At 35.2% G+C, this 21,215-nt stretch overlaps 2 protein-coding genes across 5 annotated transcripts; one reads left to right on the forward strand and one right to left on the reverse strand.

The window, feature by feature from the left end:
- Positions 1 to 1,430: 1,430 nt before the first annotated feature.
- LOC126827712 (mitochondrial coenzyme A diphosphatase NUDT8) lies at positions 1,431 to 9,635 on the reverse strand. The gene is made up of 5 exons (XM_050557202.2): positions 9,543 to 9,635; positions 5,678 to 6,205; positions 4,780 to 4,912; positions 3,449 to 3,529; positions 1,431 to 1,889 (listed from the first exon to the last, which is right to left on the reverse strand). The coding sequence occupies exons 2-5, from the start codon at positions 6,055 to 6,057 to the stop codon at positions 1,680 to 1,682; spliced, it is 804 nt and encodes a 267-aa protein (XP_050413159.2). The 5' UTR covers positions 6,058 to 6,205; positions 9,543 to 9,635; the 3' UTR covers positions 1,431 to 1,679.
- On the forward strand, positions 9,630 to 19,991 carry LOC126827713 (4-hydroxybenzoate polyprenyltransferase, mitochondrial). 4 transcript variants are annotated; one of them, XM_056102293.1, is made up of 8 exons: positions 9,630 to 9,670; positions 11,261 to 11,701; positions 11,896 to 12,062; positions 12,913 to 13,034; positions 13,680 to 13,765; positions 17,229 to 17,362; positions 18,188 to 18,376; positions 18,804 to 19,991. In XM_056102293.1, the coding sequence occupies exons 2-8, from the start codon at positions 11,269 to 11,271 to the stop codon at positions 18,963 to 18,965; spliced, it is 1,293 nt and encodes a 430-aa protein (XP_055958268.1). In that variant the 5' UTR covers positions 9,630 to 9,670; positions 11,261 to 11,268; the 3' UTR covers positions 18,966 to 19,991. The 4 variants fall into 4 exon arrangements, with proteins under 4 accessions (XP_055958268.1, XP_055958269.1, XP_055958267.1 ...); XM_056102294.1 differs by lacking the exon at positions 17,229 to 17,362 and adding an exon at positions 15,296 to 15,426 and having other exon boundaries at positions 9,638 to 9,877; XM_056102292.1 differs by having other exon boundaries at positions 9,638 to 9,877.
- The last annotated feature ends 1,224 nt before the right edge of the window (positions 19,992 to 21,215 follow it).

Here is a 21,215-nt window from a genome sequence, read left to right on the forward strand (position 1 = left end):
CCCAGCTGCTGGAAACGAGAGTTCCTGTGGATTTTCCCGAGTACGTAACTGCTTGCACATGCAGGAACCCTTCATTAGACTGGTTGGTGCAGAAAAATGAGCAGGGTGTGTCTGTGGGAAGGGGTGGGGGATGTTCCGGCTTGACTGACCACGAAGCGCCGAAAATTTTGAGTTTGAAGACGATTTCCATACACCTGAGACCACTTCTAAAGAAAATGTACTCTGAATAGTAGACATTTTTGAGTTTTGTCATATATAGGTGAACGATCGGTCAATGGCTTTAACAGAAAAGGCCGTTTACTTATAATGGTAATGACATGTAGATTTTTTTTACACATGTGAAATAAAAGTGCCTTTATTCATTCAGTGATTAGTATAATGTTTAGAAAAAGGCTAGTGATTACTTAGGGAGAAAAAAAAGAAGGAAATTATGAGTAGCATTATTATACATATATCAAGGCCAAGAAAATGAGAGAGAGAGAGAGGGGGGAGAGAGAGAGAGATGTGGTGGTCTTAATAGTGACCTTAACACGTAGTTGAAATCCCAGGATATATAAGACAGTTTAGGTAATGTAATGTTCAGTGTAGGCCAGTAATACAGGCTTTAAGTAAAAGGCCATTTAATTCAGGAATATCTTTAAAAGCAGGTTTATTCATTGTGCATTTCTTCTGATAAAGTACTTTAGGTCCATGTTTTATCTTGGTAAAACATATTCTGTACCATATCATTACTGTGGGTGGTATCATTGACAATAGGTGCCAACGAAAACCTCAGTATTCCCTTCCTGGTCATTGGTAGGTCTATATTTATAGATAATGGTTGTAATAAGATGCTCTGTTATTATGATGGAGATTAATTGCAAACTATCAAGAAACCAAGAAAAATTAGCTAGCCCCAGAACCGAACCTTGAGGTACATCATATAATGATCTGTAACATATTAAATAAGATAGAAAGTAAGTAAGTAAGTAACAAATGAAGTAAGTTTGTTTTAATTAATTAACCCCAATCTATGCTACAACAGAAATTGGGGTTTAACATCCATTCAACACAAACTAGGTCATTTCAGGACTAAGATATGGTTCAATTTTGATTTCAATAATTCGCTTAAGCATAGGGGTCTTTAGCAGTGAGAGAAAACCAGAGGACCCACAGAAAACCCATGAGATTGGATTGGAGAGGCGACCCTACTCCTTGTCATGTACAAGCAGGGAATCAAAATTACGCCACTTGACTCAATGACAGAGCTTATGATGTAACACGCACATGTTAACCAGTCAGCCACCCAACCCCCCTAGAAATTGGTGAAAATTCCAACATAATGTTGTTATTAGTAAAAGATTTAAAAGTGGAATTGCCTAGTTATCCAATAATTATTGTCTCATGGTAGGGGTCCTACTTGTGGGTTTCATAAAGAAAGGTAGAAGAACTAAAAATAAATAACTTCATTTATTCAATATTAAATTTTTTTACAAATATATTTCTTTTATACTCTTTCCTATCACCCATAAATAAAGTCAATATATAATATTATTCCACACAAACAATTAACAAACTTGTTTCACATAATTAGTAAATTAGTAAATTCATCAATTACTATATACATGTCCAATAGTTATATTTTCTGGGAAATCTTACAGGTAATTTACTTTTCTAAAATGGCCTATATTCTATTTTTGTCAGGGATTATGCCTGACTTTATTTGTATATAAGCCAGGCGCTAAAACAATTAAAGCTTGATGCAAAAATATGGCTGTCAAGCCCCATATTCTATATTCTCCGCCAATAAATACAGGCATAGTATAACCCCGTCCATATTTCCATTGTGTAGAAGCAATATTTTCTTTCTTTATAATAGATTCTATTGTTCTTGTGAATACAACTTCTACCTGAATATAAATATTACAAAATAAGTAAAACAGAATCAGCTTAACCCTTTAGCACTGGACTGCCCAATACTTTTGCTCCCTCACAGGAATACTTGGCAACTATTCAACTATTCAAAGATGTGAGATTTAGATAAATAGCTAGCTGTTCTTACTATAATAGTTTGAAACTAGATAATGTAAAATGAATAATTTGAAAATTTCATTCAAATTACTCTATTGCGAGTGAAAATATTAGCCTTTGAAGGTATGACAAGCATGTGCAATATTTTCAACCACCGTACTGGTTGTTCAAAGCTAAGTCTCCCTCCTCCATTTTTAACTTAAATCAAAATATGGCTGAACTGTTCTAATCTATTTAATATCGGAGAAATCTGATGCCATTGAGAGTTGATTATGGCCTGAATCAGTTAATTAATGTGTAATTAATAATTTAGATAACATTTCAGGCCTAAAGAAAGACCTACAATAGGCAGATTTAGCTCTTGCATAATGTATGTTTAAGGACCTATACTAGTCCTAATCTTTTAGAGGCATTTAGTAACTGATAGAGCTATAAACTATAACACATTTTTATGGAAAACCAACTACTCATTTATCTGGGCGACTCTTTGAAGAGGGTTCTCTCAACTTTATAAAGCTAATTGTTGTATTCATGCATGGTTTGATTTGTTGTTATTGCTTTGTCTATAGTTGCTCTACACATTTGTTACTGTACTTGCTTGAGAGAGAGAAATGGGGTTTAACGTCCACTCGACACAAACTAGGTCATTTTGGGACTAACATATGGTTTAATTTAATTTCAATAATTCGCTTGCACATTGGGGTCTTTAGCCGCGGGAGGAAACCGGAGGACCCAGAGAAAACCCACGAGGTTGGACAGGTGACCCTACTCCTTGTCACGTACAACCGGGGATTCGAAACCACGCCAGTCGACTCAATGACAGACTTTATGATACAGCGCGCTCACGCTAACCATTCAGCCATCCAACCCCCTGTACTTGCTTGATAAGTAGCTGTTTTTCCATAAGTATGTGTTATTGTTTATTAATCTGCTTGTAAAAAATTTCTATTGAATTCTAACAGTATCTACTGAGAAGAATACATTTAAAGAAAGATATCCTGTATTATTTAAAGCTGGACTAGTAGACATTTAAATTTAATATGCTTTGTTCATCAATTCTGTCTTGGTATCAAAAAGACATCACCAAGGTACTTGTACATGCACTAAAAATGGAGCTAACTCGAAAAAAAGGTCAATAAGACCACAGTTTGATATGTAACTATGAATAATACAACTTTAATATCTCAAACGCTTGGAAAACTTAAAGGGCCATAACTCTAGTAAATGGGGGTTGACTGGGATACTACTTGAACTTGATCTTTAACTATCTAATTTTAAAATACACCTATATGAATCCCAGCTTCCAGTTCTATTTAGCAAGGCACTGCGAAAACAAAAAAATGTCCTGGATCTGGAAGGACAGAATGATGGACTGACAACAATGATGAAATGATGAAAATATTGTCTTAATAGAAATACAATGTAAATTAAAAATTACCTCATCTTCATTTGGAACTAGCTTACTGATATCTATATGACCACAATATGCCAATACTGGTGTTGTAAATGATGTTCCATACTGAAATATGAATATTAAATACTTCATTAAATTTACAAAATATAAAACATAGGCATATATTTTTCCTACGGTGGGAGTCATGGTGGCTCAGTGAGTAAAACATTGGCTTGCTAACCTGGAGGTCTTGTGTTTGATCCCTGCATTAACCAAGAAAGTTCATCCTGATTTATATGGTCCCCCGTGTCAGTGGTACAGGGCCTGGCAAGGGTCAATTTATAGTCATTCGAATGGGACAAAAAAAACAAGGTCATGTTTACACAAAAGAACCAAGGTTGGCAGTTGGAATTCAATACAAAAGTAAGCAGTAATTCCACTGTCCGGGCACAATTTCCCTCATAGTACACTGCATGGTGTATTCCCGGCTTGGCATGTGAATATTTATCTAATTAATTTTATATAACATGTAAGGCCAATCAAAAGACCTGCATTAGTCAGATTTAGCTCTTACATCTTTATAGAGAAATTTGGGAGATCTTTTCTAGTTGATAATAAATAATTTTTGATTTGGTATAAACTGACTAGAATTTAGTCTGATGTGCTAAAAATTCTAGAAATATTTGCCATTTCATTAAGGTAAAGATATATTGATATTCCTTATGAGTTGTACATGTGACAGTTGTTTCAACCAATGTTCATGCATAATGCCTAGTTCTAGGGAGCTCACATTATTTTTGCAATAACTATGAATCTATGGTTATTTTGAATATTGTTAATATATTATACACAAATTTGATTACAATTATTATATTTGATTGATAATGTTGAGAGAACCCTCAACAAAATGTTGCTTTAATTAAAATAGTAGAGAGAGAGAGAGAGAGAGAGAGAGAGAGAGAGAGAGAGAGAGAGAGAATGGGGTTTTACGTCCACTCGACACAAACTAGGTCATTTTGGGACTAACATATGGTTTTGAATTTTATTTCAATAATTCACTTGCGTGCAGGGGTCTTTAGCTATGGGAAGAAACCGGAGGACCCGGAGAAAACTCACGAGGTTAGACAGGCGACCCTACTCCTTGTCACGTACAACCGGGGATTCAAAACCACTCCAGTTGACTCAATGACAGGCCCTATGATACAGCGCGCACGTGCTAACCATTTGGCCATCCAACCCCACTAAAATAGTAACTGTGTTCCATATTATTATATTTTTTATAGAAAGCAATAACGCTTCTTTAATATTTTATAAATATAGTTCAATATAATGCATTTACTTTATAAATATAGTTCAAAATATTTTCAATTACAAACCTTATTAGGTGCAGGTGACAATGGTCCCCAGACATCTATCTTTTCTTTAGGTATACCTAATTCTTCCCATGTTTCTCTTACAGCAGTATAAATTAAATCTGGATCACTGTCATCTTTACGGCCACCTGGAAAACTGACAATAAATGACAGTAGAAATCACTTGTGGCTCTGGCAGTGTTAAGGTTTCACAAATGAAATGAAATGGGGTTTAACATCCTACTGTTATGCTCCTACTGGGCTAATGAAGACGAGCATATGCCATGCAGTGTGCTATGAGGAAAATTTTGTCCAGACAGCGGCACTATTGCCTACTCTTTTTTCGAATTCCAATTGTAAAGGGTTCATGGGATGTCTGTTTTTCATCCTATTTAAATGACTATACGTTGTCCCTCACCAGGCCCTCCATCCAACACATCTGACAAGGGGGGACCACACCGTAAAATCTTGATGAATTTTCTTGACCAATGCAGGATCAAACAGAATCTCCGGGTTAGCGAGCCCACACCCTACTCACTGAGCCACCATGGCTCCCACAAATCAAATGAAGTAGCCGAATCTTCCTTTTAATATGAAATGAAATGGGATTTAACGTCCTAGTGTTGTTCTGCTCCAACTGGGCTAATGAAGACGGTTTAATAAAATAAGCAACTTTAAAAAGACCCTATTAACATTGTCGAACCAAAAGTGTTAACAAGGTCATAAAGGGTGTAAAATTCAATAAACTGAAATGAGTTTAACATCCAATCCAATCAATAATTTGTTTGCTGTGCACATTTAGCAGTAAAAGTAAAAGGGAACCAAAACCCTTGGTGAAATTCCACAAGGTTATAAAGGCAACCTACTCCTTGTCTGCAAATCAAAGAGATTTAAAAGAATCATAGCATATACGGTAGCCTACCTGACTTCTCCTCTATGTTTTCTTAGTGAAGATGAACGTAGTGTAAATAATACAGAGGGCTCATCATTGACTACACACAGGGGTATAATAACCGCAGCATCATGGTTTATCTTCAATGGTTTGTGTTTTGGCTTTACAATATCCTCTATAGTTCGAACAGGTTGTATTGATAACAAAGACTTCTTCACACGTTCTTTATTTTTATCAGAAAAAATATTTTCTAAATTCACTCCAGATTTAACATCTGCAGTTGGTGATGATCTTGTGGAATATTTCTGTTTCCAATATATCACAACTGTAGGAATTATTCTTCTAGATATTCTACTTGTGTGTGTATGTGTACTACAGCATGCACCAGTTATTAACCTAGGAAGGGTCATTTTGTAAATTGTTTTGAGGTAGGCCTACTATTGTGGATGAACAGAATACCATCCTCACATGATTTGGTTAGCCAATATATCACTTTACTCATGTAGTACACTCATTCATGAATCCTAATCTATCTCTACTATCATTTACCAGTATGATCTAAAAATATATAGCAAAATACACAAATATTTAATAATTATAGGCTACAAGCAATGACAATTTATTTCAGGTCGATTCAAGAAACAGAATAGAATAAAACTATATACTGGTACTGGTATTAAAAACAAACAAATGTAACTTTTTTTTCTGCCACAGTGAGTGCTGGAGCACAGTGCAGCCGGGCTACGATATTGTGATTATGACTGATAATTAATTTACCCTGATTGTGATTTTATTTTCCTTATGATTATGTTGGAAAATAAAATCACAAAAGTAACTAGTTGAATTGGTGTGTTTGTTTAACTAGCTGCCCTCTTTCGCCCCCAAATCCTAGCTTCCCACAAGGCAGTGCACATATATACACACTTTAAATGGATTACCAAATTACATTACAACTTACATTATGTTTGTTGCATTTTTATACGTCCACATTCATAATGTGAACGTATTATGCCGTCGCCCCTGTCTGTGTGTGTGTGTGTGTGTATGTATGTATGTGTGTGTGTGTGTGTGTGTGTGTGTGTGTGTGTGTGTGTGTGTGTGTGTTTGTGGTTCGCCTACAGGGCGCAATTCTTCATGGATTTTCTTCAAACTTGGTATACTTATTCCTTATACCCCAAGGAAGATCCCTATTGTTTTTGGTGCATGCCCGACCCCCCGGGGCAGAGCCACGCCCATTTCTAGTATTTGTTTGTTTGTCGTCTACAGGCCACATTTCTTAACTAATAATCTTGAAACTTTGCATACACATTCTTTGTACCCTAAGGAACATCCCTATCGTTTGGGGTGCATGCCCAACCCCCAGGGGCAGAGCCACGCCCATTTTCTTTTCGTGTGTCTTTGTGTCGCCTACAGGGCGCAATTCTTACTGGATTTTCTTCAAACTTGGTATACTTATTCCTTATACCCCAAGGAAGATCCCTATTGTTTTTGGTGCATGCCCGACCCCCAGGGGCAGAGCCACGCCCATTTCTAGTATTTGTTTGTTTGTCGTCTACAGGCCACATTTCTTAACTTATAATCGTGCATACACATTCTTTGTACCCTAAGGAACATCCCTATCGTTTGGGGTACATGCCCAACCCCCAGGGGCAGAGCCACGCCCATTTCCCATTTTCTTTTCGTGTGTCTTTGTGTCGCCTACAGGGCGCAATTCTTACTGGATTTTCTTCAAACTTGGTATACTTATTCCTTATACCCCAAGGAAGATCCCTATTGTTTTTGGTGCATGCCCGACCCCCAGGGGCAGAGCCACGCCCATTTCTAGTATTTGTTTGTTTGTCGTCTACAGGCCACATTTCTTAACTTATAATCTTGCATACACATTCTTTGTACCCTAAGGAACATCCCTATCGTTTGGGGTGCATGCCCAACCCCCAGGGGCAGAGCCACGCCCATTTTCTTTTCGTGTGTCTTTGTGTCGCCTACAGGGCGCAATTCTTACTGGATTTTCTTCAAACTTGGTATACTTATTCCTTATACCCCAAGGAAGATCCCTATTGTTTTTGGTGCATGCCCGACCCCCAGGGGCAGAGCCACGCCCATTTCTAGTATTTGTTTGTTTGTCGTCTACAGGCCACATTTCTTAACTTATAATCTTGCATACACATTCTTTGTACCCTAAGGAACATCCCTATCGTTTGGGGTACATGCCCAACCCCCAGGGGCAGAGCCACGCCCATTTCCCATTTTCTTTTCGTGTGTCTTTGTGTCGCCTACAGGGCGCAATTCTTACTGGATTTTCTTCAAACTTGGTATACTTATTCCTTATACCCCAAGGAAGATCCCTATTGTTTTTGGTGCATGCCCGACCCCCAGGGGCAGAGCCACGCCCATTTCTAGTATTTGTTTGTTTGTCGTCTACAGGCCACATTTCTTAACTTATAATCTTGCATACACATTCTTTGTACCCTAAGGAACATCCCTATCGTTTGGGGTACATGCCCAACCCCCAGGGGCAGAGCCACACTTTATATACTTATTCTTTGTACCCTAAGGAACATTCCTATCATTTGGAACATCCTTATCATTTGGAGTAGGCCCTACATGCCCAACCCCCAGGGGCAGAGCCATGCCAATTTTCTTTTTGTGTGTCGCCTACAGGCCACAATTCTAAATCGATCATCTTGAAACTTAAAATACATATTCCTTATACCCTGAGGTTGGTCCCTTTTCTTTTGGGTGCATGCCCGATTTTGGGGAGATAACTCCATTTAACAATGTCAAACTCCATTTAACAATGTCAAACTGACGTGATATGCTTTAAATAGTTGTCACCCATGTAACATTCGGGTTTTTGTGAGTGGTTTCTGAGAGCCTTTGTTCAACTTATTTTTCAGAACGCTTTGTAAGTGTTAGAAGTATTTATACCGGTTATTTGTTGACGTTTCAAACCACCGTTTTCTCCCCCTTTCCTCCCACTGCTAAAGACCTTTTGGTACTGCAATGACAATGTCTCTCTCTCTCTCTCTCTCTCTCTCACACTAAATAAATTATAAATTCATGTAACTGCAAGTACATGTGCGTTTTCAGGATGTACATTTTTAAAAAGTCTTATGTTTGGGTGTCATTCGTTATTATAATTTAGTACCAAATTTATTATTAATAATTTGTCTTTTAAGAATATTAAGTACTTTTGTCAGATTGGGATTTAATTTCAGACTTCGGTTTCACTTGGTTCGGAGGAGATAACTCCGTCTAACAATGTCAAACTGGCATTAGGATTCTCTTTACGTCGTGTAGTGCACATTTCTTAATGGATCGTCTTTAAACTTGGGTTATGTATTCCTTATAGCCTCAGGATAACTGCTTAGCCGACTCCCAGGTCGCAATTCTTAATGAAGCCGCTCGGTACTTGGCATATGTATTCCTTATTGCCTTAGGGAGTCCACTATTGATTTTGGTGAATGTCTCAACCCCCAGGAGCAGAGTCACGCCCACTTTTTGCCTTTGGAATGTGAAAGGCACAATTCTGAATGCATTATCTTGGTATACTTATTAATAAGTTATACTCTAAGGACAGGAACTATTGATGTTGATGCACGACCCTCAACGCTAAACAAACCAAAAGCCTAGCCTTCTTGACAAAGTACCTTGTCAATCAAAGCAGAATTGGAATGTGGACGTATATTGTAGCGTTAGCGTTATGTTTAATATGGGCATGACCATGACCACAATTTAATATACCGGTAGTGGAAATTGAAATTAAATAACTTTTTATTAGCTAAGTTAATAAGTGATAGTACACATTTGAATGGGACTATTATAAAATTTCATTAATTTCTAGGCTATTAGCCTGTCCCAGTTCACTTTCTTCTAAAGTAAATATTAAATATACCGCTTTTCATTGCTGAACATTTGTGACATACAGCCTTCCAAAGTCCACCTCTCAAGAGTTCTATTTAGAGTTATGTCCCTTGCAAAACTCTTGTAAGTGTGAAACGTGTTTAGTGTTGCAAACCTGAGGTAACATAAGAATAAAACTTGAATAATTCTAGCCCTTGCCTGGGTTATGCATGCATCTGGCCCTACAGTGTAAGGGTTGTAAGAGAGGGACAAGCCGCTTGGCGACAAGCATTTTAATTGTTCGATGAAAGGAAGCAATAGGAAGAGCGAAATCTGAAGAAAGGGAAGATAACCTCACTTGGGCTAGGATTCAGACCACTGTTTTTTGTATTATGGATCAGTCATAATTATAAATGAATAATATGTGACAGCCATTGCCTGAGTAGAGCAAAGCTGATTGTTGTCAAATATAAAACCTTTATCAACTAGTGATGCAAAAAATATTAAATAATTTGGTTTTTCCAAATTGATATTAATTTTGATTGCATGAGTATCGGGTGGTATTGGATAAATTAACAATTAATTTTGTTTAAAATTTTAAAAAAAAACCTCAAAAAGTGTGAGAGTTATTTTCATTGATTAATTTGGTAATACGCGTAATCTGTCTTTGACGAGATTTGACAGGGGAGACAACTCTATGATGACATGCACATTGCCTGTTTTGCCCAGCCAGTATACCTGGTTCCTGTCTGAATATTTTTAAACCGACAGTCTGACAGTCTAATTATGTTACGCTTCTCTGTTACTGGAAAAGAGCCTTGCTCATGCACTGTGTTTCGTCTGGTACCTTAGAGCTTCGCTCTATATTAGAAGTTTGGTCCCATTCTTCTATGATTAAAAACAAGACTACAAAAGATACATCCACGTGACATTGTTCGAAATTATAAACTGTTAATATTATTAACTGTTGATCTTAGTTTCGAACACTTGAAGAATTGTTTCCTTTTTAGAAAAGGGTATCAAGAACAGCCTATATGTTTTCAGTACACAAGTTTGTTGAATGCAATGTTAAATTAATGTTATTTTTTGCCAACAGAACTATTTCTATCAGAATATTTTAAAAACTTTTGTTTAAACATACATTATGCTAGAGCTAAATCTGCCTATTGCAGGTCTTTCTTTAGGCCTGAATTTTTTTCTAAATTATTAATTAACTTATCCAGGCTATAATCAACTCTCAATGGCATCAGATTTCTCCGATATTAAATAGATTAGAACAGTTCAGCCATATTTTGATTTAAGCTACATATGGAGGAGTGAGACTTAGCTTCGAACAACCAGTACGGTGGTTGAAATTATTGCACACGTCCTGTCAAACCTTTAAAGGCTAATATCTTCGCTCGCAATAGAGTAATTTGAATGAAATTTTCAAATTATTCATTTTACATTATCTATTTTTGATCTATTATAGCAAGAATGGCTAGCTCTTTATCTAAATCTTACATAATTTATTTCTAAATTATCGACTATTTCTCTTTTTCGTATAACTTAGATCAGATCAGATCATGCTGTCATCATAATATTGCACAAGGTACATACTGTCGATGATCTCCCTGAACCCACAGTATTCAAATGTTGGCTGCAGTTTCCTTGGTTAACAAACCATAGTTATAAATTGTCATTTATTTTATCCTGAAAATCTCAAATGAAGTTAATTTTAAGGGTTTGAAAGTCTAACCTTGAAGGAATGTATTTGTTTTATTATTACAGTTATTAAGATGGCTACATGGAAAACATGTTTATATATTAGAGGCATTAATCAGCTGACCTGCTTCACAAGGAGACAGACACTGATATTATATGATTGTTCAAAAAATCAACAAAGCCATATTTTCCTTTCAAGACTGTTATCAACACAGACGGGTCACCAGCCTTCTAGACATGGAACATTAGATAAAGCTCTTCATAATGTTTCCACAAGCACTCGGAACAGATGTTTAAAACTTAACATGCCTTTCAATGCTTGTCATCATCATACACTCCCTAGTAATATGAAATGTTTACATGGTCATCCCTTGTTATCAACAAACATAAACCAATCAAAGAGACTAGAAAAAACAAATTTTACTCTTTCAACAAAATCTATATTAGAGTCATCTCCCCCTTCCATCCAGCCATATTTACGTTTAATAAGATTTGATAAACCAATAGGTAAGTTCTTTTTTCAGACTGTAAAGCTAAGAAATATTGTTGTACATGATTCTTTTGCATTTGATCCACTGACAACAAGATTCACAGGCCATGGGGCATGTATAATTTTTACTGTTTTAAAGACATATAATAATGGTTATCCCTCTAATTAACCCTGTAGGCATATATAATTAGCCTTTAATTGTATATTTTAGGAACATTTTTATTATATTGGCCTTGTACATGGAGTATAGGATTAGCTGCACAGGCTGGCCATCTACCCAGTATATCAACGCTGGCATGGTTTGGTATTGGAGCATTTTTAATGAGGGGTGCTGGATGTATTATTAATGATATGTGGGATAAAGATTTTGATAAAAAGGTACTTTTATTATATTCACAGTCAAACAGGGTAACGATTTTAAAAGCTACTGAATCCAATCGTGGATTTGTGTCAGACAATATATAATTTTTCATGACTTAATCCAAGATAAATGTACATGTACTCAAATTGATCATTTAACATTTAATTAAGAAAACAAATCCAATATATGGTAGCTAATATCCTGTGTTGGATTCAATCTATTCAGCATTGATTGATTATAGTCATAAATGTCCAGAGTACTAATGATGTTATATCCTGTGTTGGATTCAATCTATTCAGCATTGATTGATTATAGTCATAAGATGTTAAATGTTCTTGGTAAATATAGATTTGTCTTGAATATATCAGGCCGGGTTGGATGGCCGAATGGTTAGCACGTGTGGGCTGTATCATAAGGTCTGTCATTGAGTCAACTAGCATGGTTTCGATTCCCTGGTTGTATGTGTCAAGGAGTAGGGTCGCCTGTCCAACCTCATGGGTTTTCTCTGGGTAAGACGCTGGCTCGCTAGTCTGGAGGTCAGGTGTTCGATCCCTGCATTGGCTGAGAAAAGTTCATTCAGATTTTCTGGCGTGGTTCTCCCTTGTCAGTGATGCAGGACGGAGGGGCTGACAAGGACAGCTGTCTAGTCGTTCGGATGGGACGAAAAACCGAGGTCCCGTGTACACATTGGCGTGCACGTAAAAGATCCCTTGGCAGTTGGAATTCGATATAAGAGTAGGCCGTAGTGCCGCTGCCCGGGCAAAATTTTCCTCATAGCACACTGTATGGCGTATGCCCGTCTTCATTAGCCCAGTTTAGGAGCAGAACAGTAGGACGTTAAAACCCATTTCATTTCATTTCATTTAGGTAGCCCGAACAAAGACCCGGCCGCTGGCTTCGGGAGAACTTACACCATTTCAAGCATTGGTTTTTCTAGGATCACAGCTTAGTTTGGCTTTAGCTGTTTTATTACAGTTTAATACATACAGGTATGACAGTTATTTATGTTTGTTGTGTTGGTCCATTAGGTTGAACTTGCTAAACTACTTCTTCTGACAAAATCCTCTCCACCCCTGATGCATGTAAAAAAAATTTTTTAAAAATAAATAAACAAAAAGAAATATCGCAGAATTAGGAATTGTTTATTGTTATAATTCTCTGTGACCAGGCACAGGCATTATAATCTTAATCCTTACAGTGGTGACAAATTTAATGCTTGTGTAACATGCCTACCTGATCCAGCACTAGCTGTGTTTGTATTCATCAAAGGTTGTGGTAGGGGGATGGTTTTTGGATGTCCGAGAGGTAGAATGCATGCAGATGATAAGGTTTGTGGTTCCAATTTGCTCCTACGAACTTCTAGATTTTTTTCTCCAATTTCCTCCCATAATAAACCCATATAACAAGCTGATCTGAAATTCACATTATTTTTACATCATTTTGGTTAGATTTAGGATAGCGTCCAATTAAAGTAAATTCTACTGTTAAATTTACGATAATTTAGCAATATGGTTTATTTTGCGTTTGACTCTTGAGTGGGGTTAAGTCACCAACTCTGTCCCTCTCTATCTCTTGTATTCATCATTCTATTTTTGTAATAATTGTATTATAATGATTAATTAATATGTTTTCAGTGTTATATTAGGAGCAGCGTCAATGGGATTAGTTATATGTTATCCACTAGCTAAAAGATATACATACTGGCCACAGGTTTTATTAGGTACCTATATTTTATTCATATGACTGTACCAATTAGTCCAAATTAAGCTGGGTAAGGGACTCCATGATTAGCAAGCTAGATATGTGACCACATACAGATACTAATGGTTTATAAGACAGATGATAGGTTTTGAATCTTTGTATCCTCATGCCATTATTTCATGGTCCTGATACTGATAGGAAATTGGTAGCAAAAATATGATTGTAACCAAATTATTTAAATTTTGAAAATAATGTGTAGAATGTACTTATCTATAACATATCTTTCATTGTCTGGTCACTTTTTGCAATATTTTTGTTGATTTTGTCAGTGATCAGAAGGACCTGCTTGCTTTCCCCTTGTCAATGGGGCAGGACAGAAAGTCTGGCAAGGAAAAGTTTCTAGTTGTTTGCATGGGACAAAACAGTTAGGTTCCATTACAAAATTCCTGGGGCGGGGCATTAATGTCATGTTGTAATTGTGGTCCAATCAAATTTGCCCCAGAACAGAGTTTATTATCGGACATGGTGATAAGCCTCTATCATCTACGTAATCATTTGAAAAGATGTAGTGGACCACAGATTAGGCCAAGATGGTTAATTTGTGAAACTGTAATTTTTGAATTCTTATTGTATATATATGTGATGTTGTATAAAAACTGGATAATCAAGATAAATTCACAAAGAAGTTAACTGCAAACTAAAAGTTTCTCATTTTGTATGCCTACATTGAAGTTTATTCAGTCAAGTGTTGGAAGTGATTTTGTCACATTATTAAGTTAGAACATGAAATGTGTGACCTGTCTGTCAAAGCTTTATTTTAACTTTCTAAGCAAACAGTTTATTTAGATATTGTGTCTTTGCTGTTTTATCTAAAAGTGAATTTTGATAACAGCTAGACCCAAAATTGATGAATTTGCTGTTTTATCTAAAAGTGAATATTAATAACAGCTGGACTAAAAATTGCTGAATTTGAAATATAGGACAATCCACTAAAAAAGATAATAAACATATTTTTAATATTATCAAAAATAAAGTTGAATATAACTATCAAACATGCATTATGCAAGAGCAAAATCTGCTTATTACAAGTCTTTCTTTAGGCCTGAAATGTTATCTAAATTATCAATTAGACATTAATTAACTTATCCAGACCATAATAAACTCTCGATGTCAAGGCTAGCCTTCGATGTTGGCTGGATTAAATTCCTATATGCCGCTAACGGCCGTTGATAATTAAATCAAGAAAAGCGGATAATCGAGACTTGCTGTTTATATTAATGATTTTAGTAATGATGACCGAGACTATGCCAAAATTTCACGAGCTTCTATCTCGGCACATGGTGGATCAATTTGACTGAAATTTTCAGCAAATTACCTTTACACTATCTAGTTTTTAACTATTATAGCGAGAACTGCCATCTCGTTATCTTATCTCCCATAATGTATCTTTAATAGATATTGTTGAATTTAATTAATTGAAAAAAAATACCATGGATATGTATGTGTCATACTGCTGTCTGATATTCATAAATTTTATACAATGTTTCAGGCTTGTCATTAAACTGGGGAGTGCTATTGGCCTGGTCTGTGTTAAATGGTGCCTTGGATTGGCGAGTGGCACCGTTATACTGTGCTTGTGTGTTGTATACAGTGTTTTACGATACCATTTACTCACATCAGGTACATGCAGGCATAGCTTTACTAAAGACATATATAACCTCTGACCTCTGCCATTAATAGAACCTTTTATTTATTATAACACTTGGTCAAGCTTCGGACTTTGAAATATATTAATTCCAAAGGTTTATAGTTAATGTTACTAGTATTATCAGTAAGAACCATAATTTAACCTTGCTGTAGTGTAGTTAGTTTCATCCCATTTTAAAACCCTCCAATTTTCACCTCCAAAAAGTAGACATTTTTTTATGGGTATACAAACTGTCAGATCAGGAATGCTTTTAATCTAAGTTGAAATCTTCTAACCTAATTCACAGCAACATTCTCTAATGTGAAAGTAAGCTGTATGCTTTAATAGACAATGTTTCTGTCCACTTATCTTTATTGAAATCATTAACATCTGGAACTTGGTGCATAGAATGTATGGATAACTATAAGAACGATCTTAATTTTTGAATCTGTTTTAACGTATTCATCGGTGGATGGCAACAGTGTCGATTAAAATACAATTTTCTGCAAACGTTTCATTTTTGTGTTTGGCTGCCTAGAAATGCCTTAATGTCTTAGTTTTACCTTAAAATCACTTTTTAATTGCTTATTATGCATGCAGCACTGTTTTTAACATTCTATATAAATTGTGTGTGTAGTTCCTTCCTCAATATATGTTGTCAGAGTTTAGTACGGTAACAGCTATGCCTGCATGCCTGTCTTTAATTCTGTAATATTTCATTCAATGAACAGTACAGAATTCTGGCCCATTAAAGGATAATTTCATGATGCAGGTTTTAATAATTAATTCTTATATTTGATGTGCAAATTGTTTCACCTTTTAATTAACATGTCAAGTAGGACCTTGAGGACAATTGTCAGTCACTGTACAAGAGGATTGTGTGTATGTGTAGTGTTAAGTCAAACGTTGTGGTTTTAATCAAAGGCTTGTATGTGACAGAAGAAGGATCTGACACCTGCCTTACCTTCTGGGTGTGCCTGTTTCCTCCCACTGCTGAAGACTGAAATAGTTATGTTATGCTATGTTCCCACTGTCGTGTGATGCGTTACAGAAAGATTGTCCCTATTGAGCCCACAATTTGGTATGTACAGATACGTTCGGATAAATTTCGATACGATCAACACAATGGCTACGACTGACAACAATATGTGATAAGACCTGATAGGATCACCACGGTTACTCCACAATTTCAATTGTAGAATGAATTATGATAGTGGGAACCTAGCATTAGCTAGCTAGTTTGTGTTAAGTGGAAGTTAAATCTGTATCTCTCTTTAAATATAAATAAACAAGAGTAGCTACTGTTTTAGGCTTTGTAAAGACACAACTACAGTTTAATATACAGCAAGAAATTTATTAGATCCCTATATAGTAAAAAATGGTAGAATGATTGACAGTTCCTCTCATGTGAGACAGTTAATGGTAAAACTATTTGCACTTCGGCTTATCTTTGTTTTTACACTAGATAATAAACTCTGCAATGGCAGCAGTTCTCCAGTAACTATGTGTAAAAGCTTCACCCCAGTTTTATGACAAGACCTTATTAACACCTTGGAAATGGATTAGGCCTACACGTTTATTTTACATTAAGACACATTTCATGTTGCACTAATGCCTCAAACTGTTTTATGTTTAATTTTGTCAACCATTACTATTATTATACAGTGAGGGGGTTGGTGATAGCTTTTCTTGCATTAATTTATCCTGATTTTACAGTTTTTAATACAGCTTCTTTTTTTTTTTTTGACATCTTTACATAAATATTTAGAGCTTTATACCTATCAAAATTTATTAGGTTTAACTTTCAACTATGGAGCACTTCTGGGTTGGTCTGCTGTACAGGGAAGTGTAGACTGGGCAAGTGTTTTGCCGCTTTATGTAGGATGTTTAGCCTGGACACTAGTCTATGATACTATATATGCCCATCAAGTGAGTTCAAGTAAAAGAGATATTGTAAATTAATATAAAATATCTGCATGTTAATGTTATATTGTATTATCTCTATTATATTATGGGTTACTTGTTTTTTTGCATATTTTACAATATATCTATCTACTTGAATGTATATCCATTTATAGATGTTTATTACAATTTTTAAATAATTCCATTAATTACAAATTTTTCTAAAAAATTAATTAAAGAAAGATTTTATTTACATTATATCTGTTTAGGGATTCCCTTGACAGATAAGTCATCTTCATAGCACCTCAGAATTTATTTCTATTTCAAAATATAGTGCTTCTAATGAACAGGAAAATTAAAATCATGAGGCTAAATGGTTTATTTTACTTGTAATTAATGAAAGAACAAGGTTAGCTTATGTTGTATCTGTTGTCCGAGATGAAGTACTGTAATTAGTTCTATTTCAAAATATAGTGCTTCTAATGAAACGAAAAATTAATATCATGAGCTGAAATAGTGTATTAAACTTGTAATTAATGAAAAACGGGTTAGCCATTTTGTAACCAAGTAATAAACAGCAGTTGTCATTGTTCTGAAACCTTTTCTATCTGTACATAAAATTATCATTGCTTAGATCCAGTTGTGGTTATAATAATAAAATACTATATCATTATAGTTGAGATGTTTTCAAAAATGGATTGTAGGATAATTACCGGTACACCCATGATTGTCAGAGGAATACATCTTTAAGTCTATGCGATTTTAAATCCTAAAAGTAGAGAAAATCATATCATTTAGAAGCTAAGTATTTCAATGTCAGTTTCTATATGAGATATAATCATTGTTTTTCAGGATAAGTATGACGATATGTTAATTGGTGTCAAGTCAACTGCATTAAAATTAGGAGATAATACGAAACCATGGCTGGTGGGATTTTCTACTATTACCATAGGAGGATTATCTCTATCTGGTTTTCTCTGCGATCAAACATGGCCATTTTATCTAGGTGTTAGTGCAATGACAGCACATCTTGCTCATCAGGTAAATTTTGTAATTATAATCCACAGATAACATGGTAAGTATGGGGTTAAAGGAAATGCTCTCCTCCCCCCTCTAGGAGGAATTGTTTCTGTATTATTCCAAAGTATTTGGTGGCTGAGTGATCTTATGTGTCCAATTTTGATCCAGAAGTCTATTATTGAGTCAAATGACGTGGTTTCACCAGGCTTGTACTTGACAAAGAGGAGTGTCGCTTGCTTAACCCTGTGGGTTTTCTCTGGATCCTTCTAGTTTCCTCCCAGCTAAAGACTTGACAAATGAATTAATGAAAAAAAACAAGTACCATATATTTGTCCCAAAATAACAGTTTGTCAAGTGGATTTTATACCCGATTTGAACACTTGATACTATTTCAGTAGTAAGAAGGGCCACATTTGAAATGTTAACAGTATTTCTTTGTATTTTTCAGATAATAACCGTTGATTTGAATAATCCTGATAGTTGTGCCAGTAAATTCCGATCTAACAATCAGCTTGGTTTGTTAGTTTTTATAGGCATTGTTCTAGGAACTCTGTTAAAATCTGACAAAACGACAGAGGAGAAGAAGAGAGACGTGGGAATAAATTCCTAATATTGTACTATACAACTCCCTCTTTTATTTTAAACTCTTTGTGATTTAATAATTTGTAATATAAAATAATTTCTGTAATATTGACATTAACTATCTGCTTCAAAACTTTACATAAATTGTGACCTATGCACATCAGATTTTTAGATCATTGAAAATGTCAGTTCATAACATAAACATTATTTCATATATTGTTAATGATAGTGCAATTGTAATAAATTCTATTAATAAAAGTTGGTTTTAATTTTAAATGGGGAAGAAGAAAATGAAAAGAAATGGGGTTTAATGTCCTACTGTTCTGCTCTGAACTGAGCTAGTGAAGAAGGGCATACGCCATACAGTGTGCTATGGGGGAAATTTTGCATGTACAGCGGCACTACAGCCTACTCTTACTCTTATATCGAATTCCAACTGTCAAGGGATCTTTTAAGTGCATGGCAATGTGTACATGGGACCTCGGTTTTTCGTCCCATCTGAACAACTAGACTTGTCAGGCCCTCCCTTCTGCATGGGGGAAACCACGCTGGAAAATCTGGATGAAGGGAAGAAGAAAAAAGAAGCATGATTTGTGTTGAACTGCGAAAAAGAAGGAACTGCATGTATGTGTATATTTTTTCATGTTTTATTATTTACCTAATATATTAAACCACTGTACAATATAAATATAGTGTATTTACAATAATATGATAATGTCAACAAGGTTATTAATAACAAACATAATTCACACATTACCTTGATATGTAAATAAAGGTAATAGCACAAAAACAAGGAGAATGCTTTCAAATGATTTAAAATGTATTACTGCACTCTCCTATATTATTTATCCTGTACAATATGGACAGTTATTTGAACATATATCTTGAAGAACACAAGCCCATGGATTTTATCAGCAAATAATGTGAATATGGACTATTATTTTAAGTTTTCTGTTAGTTCCAGTTGCTACACAGTCAATGATAATACATGATAAATCACATTGAAATGAAACAATATTTCAACATGTTATTTTAGCACAAAACCATATGGTTATGAAAGATGTAAATACATGAACTGGTATAAATAACTAAAAAAAAACTTTATAATGGATTTGATGGATTTGTAAATCACTTGAACTCTGAAACGGCCTTGTACTGCTCAGCAACGCTAATACATATTGATGAACATATCAATAAACAATTCCCACTGTAAAATATATTTGGAATGGTTAGGACCTAAACACAATTGATTTCCCTCCTGATTTAAAGTATATAAGAGAACTACGTTATTTGTTGTTGAATACCCAGACCTTTCTGTAATATTTCTATCATAATAGGATAAACATCTGCATATTCCTTTCCTTGTCTTTGTCGAACCGTCTTCACATAGGCCTCTAATGCTCCCCTATAAAATATAATATAATTTTTACTCTGGTTTGATGACACTAATGATAAACAGTTAATTATCAATTTATAGAATTACCTATTTGATTTGAGGGGGCCACAGTGGTAAGGCACCTGCCTCTAGATTACAATATAACTTGAGGATTTTTCAAGTTGACATGGAAAGTGTGCTTAGTCATTTGGATGGGACCAGAAACAGAGGACTCTCCATGGAAACATTGGTGTGCATGTAAAAGAACCCTTGACAGTTGGAATTTAAAGAAGTGTAGACAGAAACAATGGTGTCTGGGCAAAATCGCTTCCCCCCCTCCCCCTTGCATTGCACATGTTACAAATAAAAATGAATGTTACCCTACTCTATTCTGAAAATGACTAAAGTATGAGACTTTTGTTGGATTTTCATCGCTTTATAAATAGATTATTATTACTTAAAGGAGCTAAATCGCTAATATTTGATACCTAGAAATTGACCCATATAGTGCTTCTAATGAACAGGAAAATTAAAATCATGAGGCTAAATGGTTTATTTTACTTGTAATTAATGAAAGAACAAGGTTAGCTTATGTTGTATCTGTTGTCCGAGATGAAGTACTGTAATTAGTTCTATTTCAAAATATAGTGCTTCTAATGAAACGAAAAATTAATATCATGAGCTGAAATAGTGTATTAAACTTGTAATTAATGAAAAACGGGTTAGCCATTTTGTAACCAAGTAATAAACAGCAGTTGTCATTGTTCTGAAACCTTTTCTATCTGTACATAAAATTATCATTGCTTAGATCCAGTTGTGGTTATAATAATAAAATACTATATCATTATAGTTGAGATGTTTTCAAAAATGGATTGTAGGATAATTACCGGTACACCCATGATT

The sequence above is a fragment of the Patella vulgata genome, chromosome 7 (genome assembly GCF_932274485.2).
Source record: "Patella vulgata chromosome 7, xgPatVulg1.2, whole genome shotgun sequence".
NCBI lineage: Eukaryota > Metazoa > Mollusca > Gastropoda > Patellidae > Patella > Patella vulgata.

What these genes read in the sequence shown, in the direction of transcription:
- LOC126827712 (XM_050557202.2), bottom strand. Translation starts at nt 6,057, where the DNA reads ATGACCCTTCCTAGGTTAATAACTGGTGCATGCTGTAGTACACATACA. An exon ending in AAACATAGAGGAGAAGTCAG is followed by an intron (nt 4,913 to 5,677) that starts GTAGGCTACCGT and finishes ATTTATTGTCAG; the next exon opens with TTTTCCAGGTGGCCGTAAAG. An exon ending in TAGTTCCAAATGAAGATGAG is followed by an intron (nt 1,890 to 3,448) that starts GTAATTTTTAAT and finishes ATTTATATTCAG; the next exon opens with GTAGAAGTTGTATTCACAAG.
- LOC126827713 (XM_056102293.1), top strand. Translation starts at nt 11,269, where the DNA reads ATGGCTACATGGAAAACATGTTTATATATTAGAGGCATTAATCAGCTG. An exon ending in ATAAAGATTTTGATAAAAAG is followed by an intron (nt 12,063 to 12,912) that starts GTACTTTTATTA and finishes CATTTCATTTAG; the next exon opens with GTAGCCCGAACAAAGACCCG. An exon ending in CAGCACATCTTGCTCATCAG is followed by an intron (nt 18,377 to 18,803) that starts GTAAATTTTGTA and finishes TGTATTTTTCAG; the next exon opens with ATAATAACCGTTGATTTGAA.